The sequence below is a fragment of the Apodemus sylvaticus genome, chromosome 8 (assembly GCF_947179515.1).
Source record: "Apodemus sylvaticus chromosome 8, mApoSyl1.1, whole genome shotgun sequence".
Lineage (NCBI taxonomy): Eukaryota > Metazoa > Chordata > Mammalia > Rodentia > Muridae > Apodemus > Apodemus sylvaticus.
Window position 1 is genome coordinate 106,495,876 of NC_067479.1, and position 26,878 is coordinate 106,522,753.

The window sequence follows — 26,878 nt, forward strand, 5'->3', positions numbered from 1 at the left end:
TTTGTTTTAGGAGTCAGACTGGAGTAAGCACACTTGGGAGGAGAGTACAAAAACCTGGGATTTTGTGCGGTCTGCTTCTCTCTCTTCAATAGCTTCTAAATAAGGTCTCTATGAGACTCTGGCTGCTCTGCAACTGTGTGGTCTGGCCACAGTCATGCTTGTGCCTCCCAAGTAATGACATTACAGGTATAAGCCACCATGCCTGGCCCCTGATTTGCTTTCCAAAGGCAATTTCATGTGTGTGTGTGTGTGTGTGTGTGTGTGTGTGTGTGTGTGTGTGTTATACGCTTACTTCTTTTTGATGTACTGCAAATAAGACTCAGGACCTTAAGCACACTAAACAGATACTTTTCCAGCCTCTGCTGTCCTTCCCTCAGCCCCTCTCCCCCTCTTCCTTGTTCTTCCTCATCCCTCCCTCCCTCCCTCCCTCCCTCCTTCCTTCCTGTCTCCACATTCCAAATGCAAGGATTATGTGTCTTCTACCTGACTGCATAGGTGCTGGGGAGCACATCTCAAGGCTGCCCCCACACGGAGTGCTAGCCCCAGCCCTCTGGTACCTCTCCTTTGAGCCCCCCTCCCCATCCCTGTTCCCCTACACCTTGGAGTATTTGCTGTAATGTGTAACCGGAAGTTTTGGAAATCGCATAAACCAAACAAAGGGACAAAAACTCATATGTGTTACCAGAGAAAAGTTACATTTGAATTTCAGATAAACAATGCTGATCCTCTAATGTGAGCATGCTCCACATGTGGCAGTTCTTGCGTGTTAGAAACTCTTGCATAGGACATACTAATTAAATTCATATTTAACTTCACAGGATCTGTCTGTGTGTATGTTGCTGTATTTTCAAACTCTGGCAACCCTGGGTCCTGTTGCAAGCTGCCTCTGTTTTTTCTGCTTGGAGGTTGGTTGGTATTTGTAGCTTCAGAAGGTCCGGGAGCAGGGGCTGACTGGTTAGGCATCTCCTAGTGGCTGTGGGCTCTGGGGTAGGGGCCAGATTAGCAATTAGCTAAGCATGACCTCATTCTGGAGGAATGTGCTCTTGCTAGGTATTAGCAAAGGTTTAAGCTCTAGGGAGCCATTGTCAGGCGTTCGTTCAGTGATGTCATCAGCAGGAGCGGCCAGCTTCAGGCCTCGGGAGAAGCCCTGCAGCTAGGGTTCCAGTTTTGGTAATAAGTGGGAATGGAGTTTCGCAGGTGGGGTGTGGAGGAATTTATTAGGATATGAAGCCTGACAGAGCCTTCTGCCTGCCTTCAGCCCCAGCCAGGCTTCTAGATTCTGATGAGCAACCAGAAGCTTCTAACGGGGTGATTACACGCCTGGCCCGAGGCCCTGGAAACTTTGGCTCATTAAGTGAACACTCCAGGAGCTGTGAAGAGGGTGTCAGGGCTGTTTTTGCAGCTCCAAGTGGGGGCCCTTAATCTGGGGAGACAGAGAAGGTGCTTTAAGGTAGATGCAGAGACTTTCTGGGTCCACACTGTTTCATTTAGAACTTTTCTGTGGGAGGGCTCTTTGTGTGGGGAAGGGGTAAGTCCTCTGGATTTAGATGCACATAACACCTTTTTACCTTGGAAGAAAGTTAAACTAGAACAAGCTTAAGTCCTTCACCCCACCCCATCGTTTTTTTCCAAGTCATCTGGATTTTCCTTTTAAAGCAGAATGTGACCGGACACCTCCTTTCCATTCACAAGCCTTGCTGACCCAACGAGGCTTAGCGTGTTGGTCTCAGTCCTTTACGGATAACGAGCCGTTTGGGAAATGGCACCCCTTCCCTTCGTTTATGTCTCTGTGTGGCAGTGGCTGTCTTAGAACTTGGCTAGCCTTAGATGCAACTGCCTCTGCCTCCCGTAAGTAGGCTCCAAGGTGTGTGCTCTGTAACGCTAGCTGGTGAGTAACTCCCTGTATATACCAGGTTAGCTCACATGTATGTTGACATGCATGTCACAGCCACAGGCCGGAGGATGATTTGTAGAGTCGGCTCTTTCCTTCTGCCTTTACGTGGGTTCCAAGGAATGAACTCATGCCACCAGGTTTGGGCAGCCAGCACGCTTGCCTGCTGTCCCACTCTATTGGCCCCCTTCCCTGCCTTTTAAAGGGAAGTTTGCCATGCCAGAGTGAACTGTCCAGAGAGGGGGATATAATAGGAATCAAATGTTAAGTGTGATAACCACAGCCAATTAGTTTTATTTGAAATTTCTCATAAAATATTACAAAATGCGATGGCTGTTCTCGGTCGTCAACTTGACTACGTTTGGAATGGACTAAATTTTAAAAACGGAGGGCATACCAGTGAGGGAATGTATGCTTAATTTGAATTAGGAAGATCCACCTCTAATCTGGATTCTGAGGTGAGAAGACACACACTTTTATGAGGTCTTAAGTGAGAAGATACCTGTTTAATCTGGGCCACCCCTTCTGCCAGAAGCGTCTATGAGGACATGGAAGAAGGAAGCTTTTCCTTTTTGTCTGCTTGCTCTCCCTTGCTAGCAAGTCCATTCCCTTACTGGCACACGGGCTTAGTTCTTCAGGATTCCAGCCACTGCTGCAGACATTCAAGCCTGTAGACAGAGCAAGCCAGTAAGCAGCACTCTTCCATGGCCTCTGCATCAGTTCCTGCCCCCAGCTTCCTGCCCTGCTCGAGACCTTTGGTGATGAACTATGATATGAAAGTGTGAGCAGGATAAACCCTTTCCTCCCCAAGTTGCTTTGGTCATGATGTTTCATAGCAGTAACTCTAAGACAGCAACTTAAGGAGGGAAAGGATTTATTTTAGCTTACAGCTTCAGGGATCCAGTTCACCGTGGCAAGGACGGAGTGACGCAGGAGCACTGCAGAGTAGTGACTGCTCATGCCCTGCTCGCTTGCCACCCAGCCCAGGACCCTCGTCTTGTGTATGCTAGACTCCTCCGTTAGGCATCTGCGGAGAAATTAGACAGGCTTGGAGACACTGCCTGACCCCTCCACTCATGATTATATTTGAACCTCACATCTTATTTCCTTGTTAAAAAAAATAAAAGCAGAATTATTCAGGCTCCCTTGAGACGCATTAAGGGAAATTTTCTCTTGGTCAAGAGAATAGGATCTGAGTTCTTCAGACCCTGGATAAAGACATTACACTCTAATCTACCACAAAGACTAGAATATTGCATACTGTTGTCCTCTCTCTAAAGAGCAAATCCAACTGGGCCTGTCAGTTACCTAGCTAGGTGACTTGCTCCAGATCTACCCTGAAGACTTGCTAAGGAGCTGGAAGAGATAATTATCCCTTTAATGAGATAATGTGCTTCTTCACCATAGAAATACTAGCTGAAATCCTAAGCATGTGTGTATTGACATTCAGGCCTTCTTACTGGTTTCTCTGAGCCTCCGCTTCCCCTTTATCATAGACCTTCTTTGTTTGACTCTAGCTCAGAACACATGACCTTGTCTCTTGTTATCTCCAGGATTCTTGCAACTGCTAGGATTGACGGTTTGACTACCCTGTGGTTTTCTTCTCAGACTCTAATAAAATAGTCTTCAACCATCCCTGCGGGATGCTTAAGATTCTCTTCCTACAAAGAGAACCAGAATTCCTCAGTAATGGCCTGTCTTATTCAGTTCTTTGTTCAAGACCTAAAGAACCCCAAAACTGCATCACAGGCTACCCCAAGATTCCTTCTAGTAAAATGCAGTACATCCAAGCCAGTTGGGTTTTTGTTGTTTAACTACTTATTTGGGCTTGAGTGTGGATGTCTTGTGTGCCACAGAGATATGTGGAAGTCACAGGACAACTTGTGAGTGACTATGGCTTGGAGTTGCCCCAGGTCCCCCCACCCCCCATACACATGGTCACACTTCCTCCATAGTTTTGTAGTTACAGAACAAAGAAAGTCGTAAATCAGAATAATTTTGAAATACGCTGATGGACAAACACATCAGAGCAGGTCACAATGAGATTAGGAACTCTGTCCCAATTGGCGTCATATACTGCATGGTGACATAGGAAGCAAACCGTTTGCTGAGGTAATAGATTCCAAAAGGATTTTTACCTATTTGTCACAGTATGCTAGGCACAGAAGTGGGCAAGGAAATGGCCAGTTGGGGGCTCAGACTAGCCCAAGATAAGGTGATTAGGTCTGAATGTGCGACTTCCAGCCTCTCTCCCTCACTGCAAGTTTGGTCACCCAACCAGTCTTTGAAGCTAGGGCTTCTTTCAGTAATTCTTAGTCACAGTTTGTTCATAGCTCAAAGCCTGCCCTGGCGCCTTCCTCTAGTTAGACTCCGCCTCCCAGTGTTCTACCTCTTCCCCGCACCCGGGAACCAATTGTTCAGGTATTTGAGCCTTTAGGAAACATTCTCTATTTAGATTTATTTATATTACTACACTGTAGTAATATATTTATATTATATTATATTTATATTACTACACTGTATCTGTCTTCAGATACCCCAGAAGAGGGTATCTGATCCCGTTACAGATGGCTGTGAGCCACCGTGTGGTTGCTGGGAATTGAACTCAGGATCTCTGGAAGTGCAGTCAGTGCTCTTAACCACTGAGCCATCTCTCCAGCCCTAGGGGACTTTGTCATTCAACCATAGGAGAGTTATTTAGTGGGGTCACATTGGGAAGAGAGAAAAAAAAACAAGGCCAGTGATCCTGCTCCCCACCCCACCCCCACCCCATCTTCAGGCTTCTGACCGGGTTACATTTCAATAGAGACCCAGACGTAAGCAGTCCTGGTCAGGGTGTGGCCATCTCTTCCCCCTCCAACCCCAGCTTCTAGCAATGACCTAACTTTGTCTCAGCTCCAGTCTCTGCTCCCAGGTGTCAGACAAGCCCCTCCTCTTGGCTGACGCCGGGCTTCGGCCTTTTCCTTTTCCCAGCATGAGATTCCTGGGGAAATTCCAACTCCTTGGGGGCCTTTGTTTCAAAAGACTGACAGCCAGGGGAGGTGGGGCGGCGCACAAATAGCCCCTGTAGAATGCGTGCCTGAATGGGTACAGGTGGAGATTTCAAACTTCCCCCTCACATGGTTTGATAATCCAGACCTCATCTGAGGGATTCCTCTTTGAATCGACTTCAGCAGTGGCCTGGGTCCAGGGGACCCTCCCGCTTCCTCCTTTCTGGCAAAGTGCAGTCTAAGCAAATCCAGGAAGGAGGAAGGTGCTTGGGGCCTGAATTCCAATCATTGCTTGTTGCTTAACAATGACAGTTTGCAGGGGAGCATTGTGGAGCTTACCTTCAGTCATAGCCCTCAGGAGGTGGAGGCAGAGGTAGTGACCAGACCAGCCAGAGAGACACACTGAGACCCCATCTCAAAAAGAGGAGGAGGAAGAGGAAGAGGAGGAGGAGGAGGAGAAGGAGGAGGAGGATGAAAAAGAAAAGAAAAACAAAAGAAATGACAACTAGCCCTGAATAGTAGTTGCTTCAGGAGTTGGTTATCACCAGTACCTATAAGGGAAAATGTAGGAAAATGGTTCAGAGAGCCTATTTTTTCTTCCTGTCTTTTATCTATAAAGTTTCTAGATTCCAACTGGCAGGGTTGCAATTTCTTAATCCCTGCCACAGAACCTTCGTAGATTAGAAAAGGGTGCTGTTATTTGTTGCCTGGTTCCCCTTTTGTGTCTATTTCCTGTCTCTCTTACCCTGTGCTTAACTGTTTATAAAATGTCCATTTCCCAGATTCTGGGAGTTTTTGGAGGGCCCGAAGAGCAGTTAAAGTAGAATTCCACAGAATAAAGAGAATTAGTCTCCTTTAAGACAGTTTTTATAACGGTCCCCAGCTCAGTGATGGCTCCATTGGTGCAGTGCCTGATGAAGGACCATGAAGATCTGATCTCAAACCCCATCACCCACATTTAAAAAGCATCTGTAATTCCAAAACTAGTGCAGTGGGCGTCAGGGGTGGGCAGACAGGTGACTTCCTGAGCCAGGTGGTTTAGTTAAGTGAACCCCAGGTTTAGTAGTAGACTCTGTCTCAAAAAACAAGATTATGAGACAGAGAACAAGTGAAGGAGACACACCCAATATCCTGTGCCCTCCATATTTACATGCAACGAATACACAAACTAATGCCCCATTGGCTTCGTAGTTGGTGTTAATTACCAGTAATCCTATAGTACAGCCTGAACTGACCCTGACTGTCATCTTGAGACATAGCCAGTGGCACTGTCTTGAGGGGTTAGGGACCTAACACGCACAACCCCCACATACTCCCTAGTCCAGTAACATCTGGAAATTGAGTGGCATCCTAGCCATCTCTTGGAGATTGTCAGTATAAGTTTATATGTTGAGGTGCCCTGTCGCAGCATAGTTGTTTCAGGTATAAAGGTCATGGTTTGAAACTAGCCTGGGTGACATAGGGCACCATTTCTCAACCTGTGGTTGTAGCCCCCACAAGGGATCACATATCAAATATCCTGCATGTTAGATATTACGATTTATAACAGTAACATAATTACAGCAGTGAAGTGAGTTTTATGGTTGGGGTCACAATATTCGGAAGGCTGAGAACCACTGATGTAGGGAGACCCTGTCCCCCCAAAAAATTGTTTAGTGTGTTACTAGTGTTACTTTAGCCAAAAACACTTCCCCACCCCACCACATGGTTGTTTGTTTGTTTGGTCTGGAGAAACTGGTGGCGAACTGATGTGGTCCCTCTAAGACACATGGCACTGTGTCTTGGATGATGATGACACATTTCTACAACTAACTTTTAACAATTGGAACTAATATTTTCATGAGTATCTAAAAAATGTAACTAGTGTTTTAAACCTAATTTCATGGGCATTATTGCTTGAGGTATATGAAGCAGGGATGGATTGAATTAAGGAAAATACTGGTCGGTACTCCAGGGATGGAAGGCTAGGAACAGGCTTGACTGTGCCCTGGGAACACTGGGCATCTCTCCTGGAGTCACGTGCAGGCAGGACAGCTCTGAGTTTAGCTGCCAGGCCCAGAGGCAGCTTCAGAGCCACACAGGCTGTAGATGAAGAGCTGGCCATGACTTCCTTTGGCGTGGACTTCCTTCAGTCCAGCAGCAACTGGTGGCTGGGCTAACACCGGGGAGATTAATTGTGTGTCAGTCGCTCGCTCTGCACTCTGGACAGCCTGCCTCAGGAATGTTAGACGGAGTTTCCCCCACTTAGCAGTGAGTCTGACCTGCTGTATTTGGTCTGTTTATCTTGCTGCCAAGATCGTTTGTCATGGGACAGAATTCAAGGGCGCGATGATAAATCTCTTTTACAAGGGTGACGTAACCCTCGACATTTTTTTCTTTTTTTAATCCTTTTCAGTTTTTGAAGCATTTGTGACGGCTCTGTCCATATAGTGACCACATCCTTTGTGTGCCTTGTTTGGTTCTCCAGGGAACCGTGATCAGCAGCAGGCTTTGGAGTCAGTGACCTAAGTTCACATCCTGCTTCACCTCTGGAGCTATGTGGATGTAATTGGCTCCTTATTAATTTTTTAATCTGGAAAGCAGCGCTCACAATGGCACCTCACAGCAGCTTTGAGAATTCAGGAATGTCATTGCAATAGGTCCAGTTGGCTTCTGAGTCTTGTGAGAGTGCTCAGGGTATCAGGGAAAGGGTCTGAAGAAGTTATTTTTTGTTGCTGTTGGCAGTCAGATGACTGTGTAATCTAAGGCGCGTCATCCCCTGTTCCCCTGAGCTGTTTGGAAAGGACTGAGGCCATCTCAGAGGCTTGGTGCCTGCAGTTCCTAGAGGGTGTGTGTGTCTGGTGAGTAATGGTGACACATTTGCATTTTCACTGTGAGAAAGGTGAGTGAGGGAACATTTCAAAAAAAAACCAAAAAACAAAAAACAGTTAGCAGACCCGCAAAGTTTTCTCCTCCATCTTCTCTGCAAAACAGTATTCAGCCAGCCATAGTCCTAGGAACAGAGTGAAGGCCCCTGCTTCAGTTTCTTCAAGACTGAGCCTGTACAGATATGACCTCAAACACAGCCCCCAGCTCCCCTTTCACACACAAGCCTACCAAAGCCACAGTTTCTATTGCCGGATAAAGCCTGTTGATTTTCCCCATATTCCTGGAATCCAACAGAACCCTGCAACCCACTTCATTGAAAAGTTTAATATGTGCATTATTGTATCTCTATCTTTTGGGTGGTATGTGTAAAGTTTATTTTAAAAAGAATAACTATAATTAGCAACAACAACAACAACAACAAAAAGCCAGGTGGTTCTAGCACACTGTTAATCTCTGTACTCAGGAGGCAGAGGCAGGCAGATTTCTTGAGTTCCAGGCTAACCTGATTGACAGGGTATGTTCCAGAACAGCCTGGGCTGCATAGAGAAACCCTGTCACGGAAAAATCAAAAACACAAAAAAAATGAATGACTGGATGAAAGTTAAAATTAAAAAATACAAGCAGTACAGAACCGTATGTCAGCAACAGCACATAAATGCCCGTTCTGCCACTACCTCATCTCGCTAGCGACAGAGAGGCCAGTGGGTGCGTTCTCAGCCCTTTGCTAGAATGTCCCATCCCTTCCTTGATACGCCAGTGCTTACCTCTGTAGGAGGAACAAACAAATGTTCCTCATTCTTTTCCAGCAGCCTGCAGCTCCTGTTTGTACAGTTTCTTTAACTGCTTGTAGAGTTAAAGAATTTAAGTTGGATTGATGTATTAGGCAGGTGTAATGATTAACGATCTTTTTAATACCACCTCATGGTCCGTGTCAAATTAGACAAAGAAATCTCTTTCAGAAACATTCTCTAATACTTTGTGCTTTACATGGAATTTAGGGAGCCTGATTTTAATTTTCTTTCAGCCATTCTGGAATCTGCTGGTCGGGTCAGGGTGGTGGCCGTAGACTTAGCAGACCAGCTCAGCAGTTCGCGGAGCATCTTGATGCTCTCAGTCATAAGGGTCCCTGATGGGCCCCATTCTTCCAGCTGGGATCAGATGGAATGTTCTTCTGCAGGGAAGGCCACGTTCTGGAGCAATCCGAGATGAGCAGGCTGTAGCCAGAATAGGATAGCTCTAACCCTCTCTCACAGCGCTGGTGGCACACCATCTGTCCCCATACTCCTGTGTCGACATTTTTGCAGGAGTGATAAAAGTATTCACTGTAGCCCCATTTGTGTGATGAGGCTGCCATTGGATACCTGCTGTACCACATGGTGTCATACAAACTTCATACGGTCTTCAAGCACGGCCCTTCTTGGTGGCACAGTTAGAAAGTCGATGCACTTTGGGTGTGATTGGAGCTTTCCTGACCCCAGGGCCAGGCATGTGAACATCTAGCTGCCGGGTCAATATCCGACCCAATCTCTCATTCCTAGGTTACTTGGCCCAGTTAGGTATTTCACTAAATGACCCCTTCATTCTTTTTTTTCTGAGTAGCCCCAGGCACCCCCACCGCCATGCTTTTTACCCAGAGATTTTGGAGACAGGACCTGTTACCTGCAACAAGGCACCCAGTCTCTGGGTAGAATATGTGTTCAGTCTCAGACTGGGAATACAATTTTTAGCTGTCAACTAAGCTAATCTTGTCATGGGATCCAGTGCCATCCCAAATGTGTGCAAGCTGGGAAGCAGGGAAGCCACGCTGTCCTCTCCTCTGCAAACTCTTTCCCCCAATCTCATCCTCTTCCTGATGGTGATGTTGAGAGCCAGCTGGTATAAATTATTTTGAGTTTCGGTCAGCTTCCTTCCTATTCACCACTTTAAATTGGAAGGTTTGTTACTTTTTATTACTTCAGACTCCCTGCGCCCCCATCCCCATCTTCCTAATGGGCTCGCACGATTTGTAACATGAACTGGTTATCCGAGGGAAGTGCAACCTTGACTGACTCTGTAAGCCAGGTCCAATGTTTACATGTTTGTAATTGAATGAATACCCATCCTGCTCACCATTATTATTTTTGACCTGTACTGATCTATGTGCACATACGTATACTTGTGTTGGTTTCAAGAACCATAGCTAGGTATGGGGAATACAAGGCCAAAACCTATCATTTTCCCCCTTCACTGGTTTTTTCACTGGACTATGAGTACACTGTATTCTTTTCATGGACTATTTTAGAGCAAGTTTAATCTCTTTTCTTGTTTAAAATTTAATTGGTATCCAGCACAAGGCCTGATGCTTAGAAGGCAGTTGGGAAATTTTTGCTGGACATGATGAGAACAGGAGAAGAGAGAGAACAAACAGGATATTCAAGAATATTGAGTAAGCCTAATTTGAATTTTCCAGAGAAAAAAGCAGAGTAACAGGTTTGGATTGCCTTGGGCAGAACCATATCTTCTAAGGAGTTGGCTGTCAATGGTTTCTCTCCTAGAACCAATATGCAGGGACTTCCTGGATAGAGAGAGAGTCGGGGCCTTGATTACTGGAATCCCAGAACCCAGAAGGCCCTGACTCATTATTGCGCTTCCTGTGTCCTCTTTCTGTAGCCATTCTACGTGCAATCTGCCCACTGCGTTCTCTCCTAGAGCCTTGCAGGTCTGGACAGTGGAAATAGATGGAACCAGTTGAAATCCATGTGTTCTGCCTGTGAGTTGGCAGCCTGGTTCACATCCTAAGCAGCCTATGACTTACCAGCCATAAGACTTTCCGTTCCCTCACCTGCAGAGTAAGAGTAAGGACCTGACTGTGTGATATAAACAGATTCAGAGAAATAGAGCTATGGCTTTATCTCTATTATCTCATTTTAAAAATGGGATTTAACCATCAAAGCCACCCTTGTATGGTCTTTGTTACAAGGAAGGGCTTCAAGGTGCACAGGGCTTGGCCCTGGGAAGATTCTGGATAGGAAAAAAAACCCTGCTGTCATGTTGTTGTTGACCACAGAAAGGATGCTTAGGGGTCTTCTCAGGCCTGTTTCTCATGCCCCAACCCTACTTCGCTGTGGGCTATGCATTCAGGCAACCTAGAACTCATTCTGGGTCTAATTTCTAGCAAGTAAGCTGCATTTCAGGGGAGGCGGCCTCTCTACATGACAATCTGAGATGGTCTCTGTGACCTCCGTTCACAGCCGACATCTGTTATTTCAGCTGGATATATAGTCTCTGGGTAGCGGTAGCTGGAGGCTGTGAGCCCGGAACTGATGGCCACCATGCTGCGGTGGGGCCTCATGCGCTCACGCTCAGGTTTAACCTGAAGTTTCCAGTGGCTGTTTTCTGCTCTGTGACTCCTGAGCATGCCCAGGAGAGTCCTTGGGGGCCTTGCCCTGTTAGTCAACCGGAACTGTAGGGTGGTCAACAACGACAGTTTATGCAAGGACTGATTTAAGTGTACATAATTCAGGCCGTTTTGGAAGTGTCCTTTCTTTGCCCCCTGTTTCGTTAACCTTCCTAACAAGGTTATAATCGTCATCCTAACATGGTGTTTGTTGAGACGTGATTTTGCTACATAGCTCTCTAGCTTGCAACTCAATATTCGTCCCAGGCTAGCCTGGAAATCGAGATCCTCCTGTCTCTGCCTCCTTCCCAGTGCTATTTCTGGCCCTGAAATCTAACTTAAAGTTTTCCCAGTAAAAGAAATGAAATGTTACTTACAGATAAAGTGAGAACTAGACCGCTCCAAGGTACAGTTGGAAGGAAGGTTTTTATTGGAGGTAGGAAGGAAGGTAGGAAGGATCTGGGAGAGTCCAGTGACTTGGAGAGGAAGTCACCAGCTGAACCCGACCTGCAGAGTGGGCGTGGCCAAGAGAGGGGATGGGAACACAATGGCTGAAAGAGGGGAGAGGGCAAGAGAGAAGGACTTGAGATCAAATGGCCAAAATGACCAGGTTCTGTAGGAATGAGAAGCTGGAGAAAGGGAGAGCTGAGGAGAGCCACAGATGCGGGGCCTGGAGGCCAGCGTGTGCTTTGTATGCTAATATGAACCCTGGGTAGCCATTTGTCAGAAATTTTTGGACCAGACAATTTATACCCTCTTTCATGCTGATCAATATTTAATCATTTAGCCAATATCAGCTTTATTGTTGTCTATAAACTTAATTCTTAAGTGAATTTTTTAAAAAAACCTTTAAAAAGTATTGTTAGGGAGGGAAAATAGTTACCAAATATTGAGAAATGCAGCTTAGAACACAATACAAAATAAAAGCCAGATATTTCTGGAATCATTTGCTACAACTATTTCTATTTAAGGCAAAAAGTTCAACAAGTATACAAGGGACAGAAAGCCTGTCAGGTAGGACTGTATCGTGGCTTTCAGTAGAAATCTCTTTCTTCTACATGCCCGTTTTGGTTGCTGTTTTGAGACTACGCAGCCTTTGCCAGCTAGGACTCACCATGTACACCAGGCTGGCCTTGAACTCCTAGAGACGCACCTGCTTCTGCCTCCCAAGTGCTGAGATGAAATGCATGTGGCACCATGCCAGGTTGGCAGTGAAGTCCCACCCTGCCCCCCAGACAGTGCCGAGCCCGATCCCCCCACCATGATATCTTCTGAGCCTTCACTTCCCAGGCCCAGGCCTTGTTCATGGCAAGCCTTGGTAACCCGTGTCAGAATCTTATTGAGCCCAGAAGTGGCCTCAGAGTCTCCTCAGTACACCAAGAAGACATTTACTTCTTGTACCAATATGATGGGTTTTTTGTGTGTCATCGAGATGGTTGACGTTGATTGCCAGTTGATGAGATTGAGAATTCCCACAGGACCGCCTGTGAGGGAGTTTCCAGATAGAGCAGTCCAGATGGGCAGACCCACCTTAACTGTGGATGGCGCCATTCCGCAGGCTGGGGTCCAGGACAGGACGAAAAGGAGAAAATGAGCTGCACACCCTCCATCTCTCACTGTTTCCTGACTACAGATGTCATCTGACCAACTGCCTTACGCCCTCCCTCTTGCTGTAACCCCCCAACGCAACGGGCTGTACCCTCTCAAACTGTGAGCCGAAAGAGACCCTTCCTTAAGTTGCTTTCCTTGGGTATTTTTTGCAAAAGTAACAAGAAAGTTACGAACGAAATCTTCTTTGAAAGCTCACCTAACAAGACCTTCTGAATGCACTCTTGAACAATCAAAACACAGTGGGTATGAAAATTACCCCAGAACTCCCCACCAGTCTCTGAGGACTTTGCGAGCAGGAAAGGGAATCGTAAATCCAACTGATCCCACTTTCCCAGGCTAATTATGGTCTGTTGAAACAGGCCCACGTGACAGTAGGTCATGTCACTGCTGTCACCAAGGGGCTCGGATGAGTGTGTAGTGGTGGTGAGGAGCTGAGGGACAGGTGGACAACACCATCAGGAACACCGCTGGAAAAGAATGAAAATGTGGTTTTCATTGTCATTTTTGATCTTTCGGCGAATAGGGCACCTCGTTCTGGGAGCCTGTTGGTTAGGGTTTTTTTTTTTGTTCTCCCAGCCCATCCCCCAGTCGGGTCACAACTGAGGAAGCTGTATGATTATAGCAGGCTAGGAGATATCCACCCATCACCGAGGGCTGGAGTAACAGCATACCTCACTTTTGCCCGCTGTCCACTGACGACACCTAGACCTTTGACGTCCAGAGAGTCTGGGAGAACCATCTTTCTGGAAGCCACATATCTAGGACTGAGAAGGGAAAGAAGATTTTAATGTCCTTTGCCATAGATACTCTCCAGTCTTGAGGGCCATGAGTCACCTGGCTCTATGTCTATTGGTTTTTTTGGTCCGAGGCCCTGGACAGACAGAGTTCAGAGAGGAATGAAGCTGGCCCAGACCTCTTAACCAGGTCCCTCCCAGGACCCTCTGCACAGTCTGCAGTGTGAACAGAAAGGACCATCCATAGTACACCAGAATTATGGCCCTGGTCTTAGGCCCCTGGCCAAGATGGATCTTCTTTAGCTAAGACTCAGTGTGGGCAGGCTTCATCCCTTCCAAATTCCCACTGAGGAACTGAAACCATTGGTCAGTTGCTTCCTTTCAACTCCAGGTGCCCTGCCATCTGGACACCTGATGACTCCAAATACTACAGGCTCTGCTTGCACATGACCCCAGTTTCTAGGTGAGGGAACTGAGTATAGAGAGAAGAGGTGATGGAACTGAGGACGCGCCCAGAACCTGTCCTTTCCGGGCTCTCCCTGGCTTTCCTTCTAAGCCCTCTTTCCTCTTCTAAGAAGAGGAGGAGATGGGGAGGGAGTTCCAGGCCAGAAACCTTGTGGACCCCCATGAATGAGATCAGGACATCCAAATGGGGCTGAGCATGTGGCCCAGAAAATCTGCCCCGAGTACCATGGTCCTTCTGCAAGGTTCACCTCCTGGCCAGTTAGTCTCCGGGCAACGCTGTGTGGGAGGGGCTTCTTGGGGCTGTGTGTGTCTTACTAGTAGCTCAGCTCACAGATGTCTTGCTTAATGGAGAGCTCAGTTCTGTGTGCCCTAGGTTCACGTGGTGTGGTGGTCAAGAGGGGAGGCCTTGGAGTTGTGGCCTTCCTAATAATGAGAAGTGGCAAGCTGAACGAATTGTTTCCAAGCATTTCTTTTCATCTCTGATTAGAAATGACACTTGAACCGTGCGTGCTTCTGGCTCTAGGGAGGAATATTTTACATGCTCTGAAAAATTATAGGTGAGTGAACGCAGGAGGAGAAAGAGATACTTCCTAAGCACCTACTGTGTGTCAGCCTTCACACTCAGCTCTGGCATTTTCTAGCCTTACTCTTCACACCACTCTGTCAAATCCTTGAATATAATAATTCCCATTTACCAGATGAGGAAAATAAAGGTCAGAGGAGTGCTGTGTTGTCCGAACAGAAAAATCTAGTTGAGCTGCTGGTCCCATGACTGTTTTTTTGTTTTGTTTGTTTGTTTGCTGCTGCTGTTGTTGTTGATGATGTTGATGATTTTTTAGCCCATTTATATTTGTTGTACTGAGCAATAAATTTTGGCATTTTTGTTCACATATATCAGGTACTCTAACTATATTCATTCCCCATTACTTTTCTTATCCTCCTCTCTGCTAGTTCCTTTCATCTCATCTGGTGTGTGTGTGTGTGTGCGTGTGTGTCCCATATTCCCTAGTTTCCATATAGGAAAGAAAATACATTATTTTTCTTTTTCCTTAATATGATGTCCAGTTTTATAATGTCCAGTTGTGCCATCTCCTACAAATGGCACAATTTGCTCTTTTTTAGCTGAGTACATATTCTATATTGCACACACACACACACACACACACACACACACACACTTACCATTTTATTTTTCCATCGGTAGAGACCTAGGCTGTTTTTGTAACTCGGTTATTATGAGTTACAGCAGCTAACACGGATGAATGGGTGTCTGTGTGGATCACAGGCGTGGCTTTGGCTGTATACCCAGAAATGAACGGTACAGCTTAATCATGATAAGCCAGACTTTATATTTTTTTTAAGATTTTTTTTTTTTTATGTATGTGAATACACTTTAGCTCTCTCAGACATACCAGAAGAGGGCGTCAGATCCCACTACAGGTGGTTGTGAGCTGGGAATTGAACTCAGGACCTCTGGAAGAGCAGTCAGTGCTCTTAAGCGCCGAGCCATCTCTCCAGCCCCCCAGGTGTTAGCTTTTTAACGGAGCTCTGACCTGCCTTCTGTGGTGGCTGCTGTAGTCCACATTCCCACCAACATTTTAAATGTTAAGCTCTGCCCTCCCTCCTCCACCTTGCCAGCATTTGCTGTTCTTATGTGTTTCTTTGCCTGCATGTGTGCAAGTGTACTGTGTGCACTGGAGGTCAGAAGAGGGCGTCAGATCCCAGTAAGGAGAAATGGAGACGACTATACCGGTGCTAATATCCAAACCCCTGCCCTCTGCAGGAGCAGCAAGTGCCTTAACCACTGAGCCATCTCTCAGACACTTATTTTCCTGTTTTGTTTGTATTTAATTTTATTTCATACATGTTTTGGCCACACGTATGTCTGCGTGAGGGTTTTGGATCTCCTGGAACAGGAGTTACAGACAGTTGTGAGCCGCCATGGCAGAGCTGGGGATTGAACCCAGGTTCTCTGGAAGAGCAGCCAGTGGGTGTTCTTAACCACTGAGCCATCTCTCCAGCCCCTTGTTTGGTTTTTAATGTAAGCCATTCTGATACTTTCATGGGTTGGCCATCTGTACTGCAGGCTCTGTGCCACACTGCCTGCCTCCTGACAGCTAACAGTTGCTGAGTGTGCAGGGAGCAGGGAATTCTTTCTGTTCCTGAAGTCCTAGTGACGCTCTTCCCTTCCTAACTGCTGGAGTCACTTGTTGCTTGTTTCTGGCCCTGCACCCAGCTGCCTTGTGGCCAGAGGATGACATACTGTTCTCATTCAGAAGAGTAAAACTGTGGCATGTTTTCCACCTACGTCTGCTCTCGCGGCTTCCGGTGACTCCTGCTACCTTGGTTACTCCTTGGCAGCCACGTAGGAAGGTCCTTCAGGAACTCTTGTGATAATGCGAGTTGTAGCACGAGATGTAGGGGACGTGGTTGTTCCGGTCTGGCCCTTGCTGGTGAGAGTTGAGAGAGATGGAAGTCTACCATATCCCTGGCTTTATTGAACTGGCCCTTCGAGGAAGCATTTCAAAGTTATTTCTGCAGATTGCTAAAAATATCTGGCATTCACCCCATAATTGGCCCCATTCCACATACAAATGCTCCTTAACAAGGACCAGAGGACTGATACAGAAGTAATATAAATAAGTTCCATTGTAGAATTTATAGTAGTTCAGATCGACTTTGTAGCTATTTTAAAAGGCAATGCTGTCATTTATAAGTAACTGGATAATTGTAGGTAGTTTGAGAAAGTGTGTGTGGCTTGAGGGTTGGGGTTGCCAATAGCCAGGGTAGTTATTTGGGAATTGTGATGGGTCGGATTTGGGGAGGAGAAGCCCGGGGTCAGGTTCCAGTCCAGGAAAATGCAAGCAGAGTATGAGAGGTTGGGCAGGCGTGCTGGGCATTGGCTGGCTCCTTCTAAAAGCAAGAGGCCCTCCAGCCCCTTACTGTGGTGATGCTTCTGTTCTCTCTGGTCTTTTCCTCCTCTGTGTGTCAGAATGAACACTCCATACGTAGCACACCGGGTCTACAGCAATGGCCCAGATGCACACACTGGGATACCCTTTTAGCATTTCCTTTTCAAGGCCTGGGGAGTCTCCTGTTTCCTGTGGATGGGAACAGGGGAGGTTTTTTTGGGCAAGTCTCCATCTTTTTATTGTCTAAGAGCTGGACTAAACACTTGAACCTTTACCTGTCAAAAATCACTTTTGGAACGAAGCCTGTTTTCCCTCCAGCTTCTTAGACTAGCAGGATAAAAGTATCAGATATCCCAGGAAGGCCATAAAGGGGGCTTGCCTGTTAGGACACCCACCTTGAACTCATTGGAAACAGAAGTCCAGGGCATTGCATATTTCATAAGCCTGACTCTGACTTTGCCTTGGTCATGCTTTCTCACATTTGATTGAAAAGAGCTTTGCATTTTTCTTTAGAGCAACATATGAAACCCAGATAAAAATAGAACCACCTGACTTCACATGCCCACACACTTACGCATGCGTGACTTTTGAGACAGTGTCTTGCCATGCGGCCCAGGCTGGAATTCACTGGCTTTGAATTTCCGAGGATCCTCCTGCCTTGACCTCCCTAGTGCCAAAGTCACAAATGTGTGCCACCACCCCCAGGCTCAGATTAGTCCTTTTTTCTTGTAGTGCTAGAGATGTGACCCAGGCAGGCAAATCTCCTTTTGAAAAGCATTGATTTTACATATGGCTGGGGTACTTTGAGTTTTACAGACTTGCAACTGTGGTATGAAGTGTCTTAGCCATCCATCACATTGCAAGAGGTTGGTGTCTCCAGTGTGCTGGGCTGCTATCCGCACTCATTCTGTGCAGTTTGCTATGTGTTTAGCATTCAGGTGCCTCGTGGTTGGTGAGACAACTGCAAGGTGAAGAAGACTCAGTTTTCCCCCACAGTCATTTGCTTTTAATACTGATACTTTCATGGATTAACCACCTGTACCCCAGGCTTCGAGCCACACTGCCTCCTGAAAGTGGAAGGCAGAGGGGCTGGTAGATGGTCCTGCTGTTGAAGGAAAGGATCCTAGCACACCTGCAGCCTTGGGGTGTACCAGAGTGTATTCCATAGGAAGATAGGGTGAAGGTTCTTGCGGGTCTGGCAGCCATCTTGGAACAGGCCAACTTTGAACCTGGGTGAGGAGTATGTGGTAGGGTGAATGTGACAAAGGATCAGTCCAGCTGAATGGCATGTGTTTAGGTTCTGTGTGCTTATAGAGTTTATTGGACAGGAGATACCATCAGTTAGTTTGGAAGAACAGAAACACTCAACTAGAAACACAGCGTTGAGGTGTAAATAGCAGTTGACCTTCATGGCTCTCGGAGATACCAAGAGATGGAGAAGCTGCCTGTCTATGGGAAGGTGCAAAACTTTGTCAAGAGAGATAATAGGAAGAAATGACACACTGTAAAAACTGTACCAGAAGCCTCAAGAGGATCCCAGGACAGCTACAGTGTTTTCATCTTGGGGCCCGAGTAGAGATGGGATGGTTCTTAATGGTGTTTCTGGACGGAGGAGGGATAAAGAGTGTTTAAATGTCGATGAGTACAGGTGGAAGGTGGAAAGACAGAGAGACCATATATGGTGGTACCTGCCCAGTAATCCAGCACCTGAAAGGCAGAGGCAGGAGGACCACAAATTTGAGGGCAGCTTACAGTAGAGTATAAGAGTCTGTCTCAGAAAACAAATAAAATGAGGGTAGAGCTGGCCAGCGTATTGGCAAGCTTTCTGAATCAGTGATAGGACGAGAAAGGAATCTCTACTCAGGCTTGTCAACAGAGACTTTGCCTGATTGCAGTAGCTTAGCCATCTTTTGGATGGCCATGATTGATAGCTCAACATTGGTAAGATTAAAGGGGAAGCCTGCCTCTTAAATCTATAGATAGGAATGTAAACAGAAACAAGTTTTATAGGGAAAAGATGACTAGGACATAATTACTAGTGAAAAGAAACATTTAAAAGCTTGTGCAGAAAAATATAAAACCAGGACAGCAAACAAGAGTCAGTAGTAGACTGTATTCTGTTGTTATTTCTGGGACTTGGATATCTTTTACTGTCTGTATTTCTGAAATGATTTTAAAAAATTAAAACAATACATCAATTTAAGATTTATTTTTATATTTAAGTTACGTATCTATGTGTATGCATGTAAGTACAGATACTCTTGTGGCTAAGGCATCTGGTCTCCCTAAAGCTGGAGGTATAAATTGTTGTGAGCCACACATCTGTGGTAGGAACTCAACTTTAGGTCTTTACAAAAGCAGGATGTGCTTTTAACTGCTGAGCCATTCTTCCAGTCTTGGAAACTTCAACTTTAATTGAAGGAAAACCCATCCAAAACTTAGGTACAACAGTAAGGTAGCCCAACTCATGAGAAACAGCACCATGGTAATTATATTTACTGGAGGCTTGGAGAAGAATATAAACATCATTTAGCTTAAGAAGTTATAAGCTACTTGTGAACTAACTCATTTCAAGGTAGAAGAATCTTCAGGTAATTTATATTATTATTATTATATTTATTTATGTACTCACTTATTTACTTATCTTGTGTGTGTGTGTGTGTGTGTGTTCATGTGCTTAGGTCACCTCCTTGACTCATGTGGGTTCCAGGGATCGACTCTCAGGCTAGGCAGCAAGTGCCTCTACCTATTAAGCCCATCTACGTAGTCCATCAGATCATTTCTTACTGTTGACTGTGCATAGCCCTCTCGCACAAAATCAATTGTTTCAGCCATCTTTCAGTTATAGGGACATCTAGGTCACCCCTCCCTGGGCAGAGACCATTGGGACATTCCATTTTGTTGTGTCTCTTCATCCATGTCTCTAGTAGTCCTAAGAAGCGTGTAATCTACCTCAAAGCTTTTGATCATGTGGCATTGGTACGTTTGTTGCTGATCTATGTCATTTGTGTTTCGTGTGGAAATGTAGAACAATAACATAATGCATCCCAATGATCCAGGGCAGTCGTTAATAAACTCCTTGGATTGTTGTTGCGGTCATTCGGTTTCCAGAGATCCTGAAGCAGATCCTAGCACTGTATCCTTTAACACCAAAGTGTCTCAGGACAGTTCCCTGTGGATGAACGTTTCATTTCCTTTTTACAAAGAATCTGACCACACTTGTGTAACTCAAAAGAATGACCAAGCCGACAATGCTGTGTCTTCCCAGACAGTAAAGCCATCGTGGATGGGAACCTGAAGCTCATCTTGGGCCTGGTGTGGACTTTGATCCTTCACTACTCCATCTCCATGCCCGTGTGGGAAGATGAAGGGGATGATGACGCCAAGAAGCAGACACCAAAGCAGAGGCTGCTGGGATGGATTCAGAACAAGATCCCGTACTTGCCCATCACCAACTTTAACCAGAACTGGCAAGACGGCAAAGCCTTAGGAGCCCTGGTAGACAGCTGTGCTCCGGGTAAGTGCCTATAGTTGCCTAAACCATCCCTACTGAGTGGGAATGTATAGATCCCAAGTCGGGCTCACCGTGAGAAGGTTTGCTTGTGCTAACTGGCGTGGGACAGGATGAACCGCAAATGGTTCTGCGTGCCCTTCCAAAGGCAGGTGTTCTGGGTCTATCCATACATGTCTGCCACTGAATCCAGTGTTATTCATATCACCAGAAATACTCCAGTGTCTGAACTTTGAGCAGGCTCTGGGGTTAGAGTTCACCAGACTCCAGCCCCGTGTCTTCCCACATTGGTGCCTCATTTCCCGTCAGTGTAAAGAAAACATGTGTCTCTCTTCAGTGGCTTGGCATGGGAGTCTAACGCCTTCTGCTAGTGGAAAGTGACCGTTTTTATTAACTACCAGCTTGACTACTATATACAGCTTTCTCTGCCCCTTTCTCTCTGTATCACTGTGGATAGCACTTGGTGAGGATCCAGTCAGAGCCTTTGCTACCCTGGCTCCTCTCTGAGTGGTTGGTTGAGTGGACACCAAGATGTAATTATCCTCACTAGAGGCCTTAGATTGATGGGTAGAGTTTGCTGAACCACACTCAGTCGAAAAACTAGAACCAGTGTTTATATGCCACCCCCCAAATTATTTTATATAAAAAATATCCTTACTTTAATAATTATATTTTCCATTTACTGAATGTTCTACATGAACTAAGCACATTCTGAGTAAGGCGGTATATCTCAGAGTGCTCAAAGCAGAACTCACTAATGTCAGGTAGAAAGGGGCTGTATCAAACCCATCTTCGAGATGTCAATTCCATCTTGAAAGCCTATAAACTGGAATTTTCCAGAAACAAAGTATAGTGTTAGGGCCACCATGTTGGCTAAGGGCCCTTGTCATCAAGTCTCAGTGACATTTAATGCCTGGTATCTGAGTTTAATCCCTGGTATCCATATGATAGAAGAAGAAAACCAAGGTCCTAGCCACCACAGGATGTTCCTGAGTCCACACAGTCACACATACATATGAATAAATAAATGTAAAAGTTTTCCCCCGTCTTTCAAGACAGGGTTTCTCTGTGTAGCCCTTGCTGGCCTGGAACTCACTCTGTAGACAAGGCCAGCCTCAAACTTAAAAAGATGCACTAGCCTCTGCCTCCTGAAGTTGGGAAAGATGTGTGCTACCACTGCCTGACTAAATGTAACTTTTTAATATAAGTTATAGTATTAGCTAGTTTTGTAGTACCCTCTTCCTTCCACCAAGAGGCACAATTTATTCTCCCTCCTTAGTTTAAATCAGAGTTTTACTTCAGTTCTACTCTACTTACACTCATTAGGGCCTTTTAAATGATTCTAGGATTACGCCTTTGTGCAAGTGGAGTTTTGAGTCACATAGGATGCTAGCTTAGTCTTTGTTAGCTACATTTAGGCACAGTGTTAAAAATGCCTTTCCTGTATAAAGTCTCAGAGCCCAAATGGTTTTTATAGACCTTCTTTGTTTAAGTAGCTCTCGAAGGAATGGCTAATCCCTGTCTTAATACCAGAACACAGTGTCCTAAAGCAATGCATCTTTGCTAGTATAGAATAGTTTCCATTGCTGGCAAACTCCTAGTTGTGAGACTTTTTGTCCCTCAGATATACAGTTGGTTAAGCTGTAGGTGGAAATTGCTGAGTTCCGAGACTAAATGGTTTGGTCATCAGTACATGACTTCTTTTCGTCCCCTCATACTAAACACACCTTTCCTGTCCTGTGAACAGGTCTGTGCCCAGACTGGGAATCCTGGGACCCACGGAAGCCGGTGGATAACGCCCGGGAAGCCATGCAGCAGGCCGACGACTGGCTGGGTGTTCCGCAGGTATACACATGCACAGCGTGTCCCCAGAGACTGCTCCCACCCACTGACTTGTTGCCGGCAGTCTGGATGCTTTTCTAGGTCAGACTGTGGTCTGACCGTCTTGGTGTTCAGTCTTTAAAGAGCCTTGCCTCTGGCACTCTCCCACCATCTTAGTAATGATAGGTTCTTGTGGGTCTAGTAGCTTATAGATCATTCAGAAATCTTGACGTCACAGCTGGCAGTGATTTCACCTCCCGTTCCCTCCTTGTTGCTTCTCTCGTCTCCTCCTCTCACCTCCAACCTTCTGTCTTACTCTACAGTCCAGGCTGGCCTTGAACTCCTGACTCCCATCTCAGCCTCTGGAGTGCTGGATTTCAGGCATGTATCACTGCAAATTTTGTCTTCCTTTGGTTCCAGCTATTTTGAAGGTTGTCATTAAACCCCAGTCAACAAGCATGGTCCTTAACTAAGGGGGGTGGATCATAAGAAGTGACCAGTATTTGGCTTTTTTTAAAAGAAAAGTAATTTTAATCTGATATTTGGAACTTTTTTTTTTAAAGTGCAAATCAAGTTAACCTCCATTAGTGGAAATTGCGGCAGAATTTGTATTTCCCATCATACATCACAGGAATCACAGGGGGGTTGAATTTTTGATAAATCAGAGATAACATCTAAATAGTTATATGCGTTACTTATAGCCAATGTTTTTCTTTTTTTAATGTTTATTTATTTAATGTATATGAGCATCTTGTTACTGACACACCAGAAGAGGGCATCGGATCCCATCCCAGATGGTTGTGAGCCACCAGGTGGTTGCTGGGAATTGAACTCATGACCTCTGGAAGAGCAGACAGTGCTCTTAGCCACTGAGCCATTTCTCCAGCCCACCATTGTTTTTCTTGTAACATCCCCTTGAAAACGCCATGGCTCCCAGGATCAAAACCACCATCAAAGGGAAGTTGTGGAAACCCAACCCTACGGATCAGAGGACCCCTCACTGTAGACCATTCTGAGGTCTTGAATTGGTTGGTGCTCAGGAGTTGAGTTCAGTGTATTCCATGCTGATTGCTGGGGCCATGGGGAAGCCGGCCTGCTTCTTTGGTTTGGTTTTGGAGATTCTGCTCCATGACCATTCTCAGATCTGTTACCCTCAGGAAGTGCTGTATTACATCTCTCACTGGCCTTTCAATCTGACCCGCCTCTTTGCGATGCTCCCTAATGTTGGACACTATAAAATTATTATGGGAGTTTCTGGAGAGAGGTACCAGATCAATGCATAGTTTGCTTTTCATGGGCTATTTTGTAGATTACCGTTCAAAATCTCAGTAGCTATTTTGCTGTCAGCCACTAAGCCCCACAGTGTTTCCTGTGCAGTCTCTCATCTCTTCATTGCATTTGGTTGATATGGCTGAGGAGGTCGAACCCTCTGTTACTCTGAGGTGGTGTGGCTTCTCACTGTGAATCCTCATGGGGCACAGGGAAGACTTTGCATGGGAGCGTTAAGTCAGGTAGGGAATCAAGGATGTTGATAAAACTTTAGGATGGTTGGTTCCTTGTCCATTCTAGAGCCAATGTTGCTCTTCAGCTGAGTGTCAGGAGAACACACAAACACACTCCACTTCAGCTTTGTGTGTGTGTGTGTGTGTGTGTGTGTTTCAGGGGTGGGATGCTTTCAGAGGCCAGAGTCATGGATTTCTGGAGTTACAGGCTGTTGTGAGCTGCTAGGAGCCAAAATCAGATCCTTTGCAAGAGTGGTATCCACTCTTCACAACTGAACCTAATTTCTCTCTCCATTTTAACGGTTCCCGTTATATCAAAACCACATGTCTGGTCTGTTGTCCCCTATCTTTTTGCTTGTTTGTTTTTCGAGCCAGGGCCTCACTGTGAATCTCAGGCTATCTCCCTGCTCAGACTCCTGAATGCTGCAACTGTCGGCGTACAGTGCTGGTCTCACTCATTTTCTTTATTTCTTCTTCTTAGTACAGAGATGTGTACACAATAGAAGAACAAAGAAGACACCGGCTTATGTGCTCTAAAAATATTCCCAATGCCTTCTGCACATGTTTCCTTGCTCCCCTGTACCTGATCCCCTTTCTAGAGTATGTGACCAGGCGAGTGAATAGGAAGCCTGGGGCACGGCTTGAATCTCTGGAAATGACATGCCAAATTTTGGGAGGTCTTCTACCTTGCAAAGGAGCCAGCAACACATGCGCATACAAATACTGATCCTCGTATGGTTTTAATGGGATTTCATTTGTTTCCATTTATTTGTAGCCTTTGGTTTAAGGGAGATTTCGGGGGCTGCATAATGGCTTGTCAGAGCACCCACCCACCATGTTGTCATTCGTTCTAGGTCATCACTCCTGAGGAAATTATTCACCCGGATGTGGACGAGCACTCCGTGATGACCTACCTGTCTCAGTTCCCCAAAGCCAAGCTCAAGCCAGGTGCTCCTCTTAAACCCAAACTCAACCCAAAGAAAGCCAGAGCCTATGGCAGAGGTGAGTGCTGCTCTTGTTGGGTCTGAGGTATGTTCTCTGGCATCAGCTCTGGGAGCAATGCTCTCAGGATCAGGAAGCTGGGGGGTGGGGGTGGGGCATCAGAAAGGGCTTCTTGTGCAAACATGAAGACCTGAGTTTGGATCCCAGCACCCACCTAAAAGCCAGATGTGGTATATTGTCTTAACACTGTCTGAAGATCTGAAGATACGATGATGTGAGGTTTAATCTGTAAAGATACCCTAGGTCATCTCTCTCTCTCTCTCTCTCTCTCTCTTGTCTCTCTGTGTGTGTGTGTGTGTGTGTGTGTGTGTGTGCCTAAAATTCGGCTTACTCACGACCACCATATTCTGTCTTGAGAATCCAAGGCTTCCCTGTAGTGCAGTGTACAGACTTTGCTTCCTGTAGCCCTGGGAAAGCCAATGCTCCTCTCACTTGGGAACCACAGCCTGGTCCACAGCGGCTGGGTTGGGTCGTGCCCTAGGTCATTCACTGGTCAGGGATGGGGGTGGGGTAAGAGGCTCTTCCTTCTGGATGCTGATTCCTTTCTCCTGTCTGGCAGAATCTGCTTCCGGTTTCCAGGTGGGCTGGGAGCTACACTTCCTGGCTGAGACATCCTGTTTAGGACTCTCACTGTAAAATGCCCAGCACCTGTGTGTGGTCGGCAGCTGATTTGAAGCACACTGGTTGTTTAAAGAGAGTAGTTAACAGCTGCCTGTGGTTGTAGGTGTTCCCTTGTAAACCTCAGTGCTTTGGGATGCTCAAGCTGGGGAATCTCGAGTTTAAGGCTGACCAGAACAACAGTATGGCCCCCTCTCAAAGCAAACAAACAAACAAACAAGCAAAATAATAATAATAATAATAATAATAATAATAATAATAATAATAATAAAACAAATACATGGCCTGGAGCTTGATTTCTGGTAAGATCAGTGCAGCAATCTTGTAAAGAAGAAGAGAAGTACATGACATATTTTAATTTTTGTAACTAGAATTGAAGTGGCATTTTGGTGCATACGCATTTGTTAGCCAATAAGGACTAGATGGAGGCCTTCTTCTCACTGCCCATTGGCATCTCTGAATTGCTTTCTCTGAACCATAACCCAAGGTGGTCAGTGCTTTGAGGAATATCAAAAATTAAAGATAATGTTTCCTTAATGAAAAAAAAAAAGTTACAGATAGTTCTATGACTCTCATGTCACCATACTTGACTTCGGCCAAGACATAAAATGCTTGTTTGTAGTCGGAACCTTATCACTGGCTGTCCAGTTTCCTCATTGTTCGTGTGAGCTGGTTTCCTTCTATGGTGCAGTCTTCCAGCAAATGAATGCTCACTGCAGTTCAGGAATGTGGCCAGTCCTTGCCCGTTTCCTTCTTTGTAAGTGTTGTGAATGCTGGGGAACAACAAGCCATTTTTGGTTCTTATTTGTGTATGGGTGGCTCTGTCTACGTGTTTTCTTCATCATGATAAGTGGTTCAGGGTCCAACGCACTCGGCATTAAGCATACTCACAAGTCGAAGGACTGTCCCCATCAGGGCATTTCCGGCTCTCCACAGTAAAACACGGCGCTCATTAAACCAGCTCTCTGTTCTGTTCTCTCTCAACCCCCTTCTCCCGGCACCCTCCATTATATGTCTGTCTCTGTGTGGGTATCTCACAGAAATGGAAGATACAGTATGTGACTTTCCTGTCCAGCCGTCCTTACTTATCATACGTTTTTAGGATTTTATTATTATTATTATTATTTACATTATAACATATATCACAATTTCCAACCCCTCCTCTCCCTCCTCCTCCTCTTCCTCCTTTGGGAAACAGGGTTTCTCTGTGTGCCCTGGCTGGCCTGGAACTCACTCTGTAGATTAGGCTGGCGCAAGCTCAAGAGAGCGCCTGCCTCTGCCTAAGTGTTGGGATTAAAGGCTTGCACGGCCACGGCTTGGCTCTTCCTTCCTTTGTTGTAGGGGAATGATAATCTATTGTGTGTGCTCTATTTGGTTTATTCATTGGCTTACGTATAGGCAGGAAGATAAAGTCTTCCATCTTTTAGCAGTTATGAACAATACTGCCCCAGAGCATGGATGTACTGGGATCTTTTGGATATAAACCTAGTCATGAAGTATGATTCTATGCTTAACTTTTCTCCTTTTAAAATAGAAAGGCAACATAGTCACTTTGGGTGATGGGGCTATAACACAAG

General features: G+C 45.8%; 1 protein-coding gene across 2 annotated transcripts in view; it reads left to right on the top strand.

Moving 5' to 3' along the window:
• Window positions 1-26,878, top strand: part of Flnb (filamin B) — a 132,524-nt gene that overhangs the window by 28,312 nt on the left and 77,334 nt on the right. For both annotated transcript variants that reach the window (XM_052190214.1, XM_052190215.1), the window contains exons 2-4: window positions 20,116-20,364; window positions 22,106-22,203; window positions 24,536-24,683. In XM_052190214.1, coding sequence (XP_052046174.1) covers window positions 20,116-20,364; window positions 22,106-22,203; window positions 24,536-24,683 — 495 coding nt within the window. The remainder of the gene's footprint in view (window positions 1-20,115; window positions 20,365-22,105; window positions 22,204-24,535; window positions 24,684-26,878) is intronic.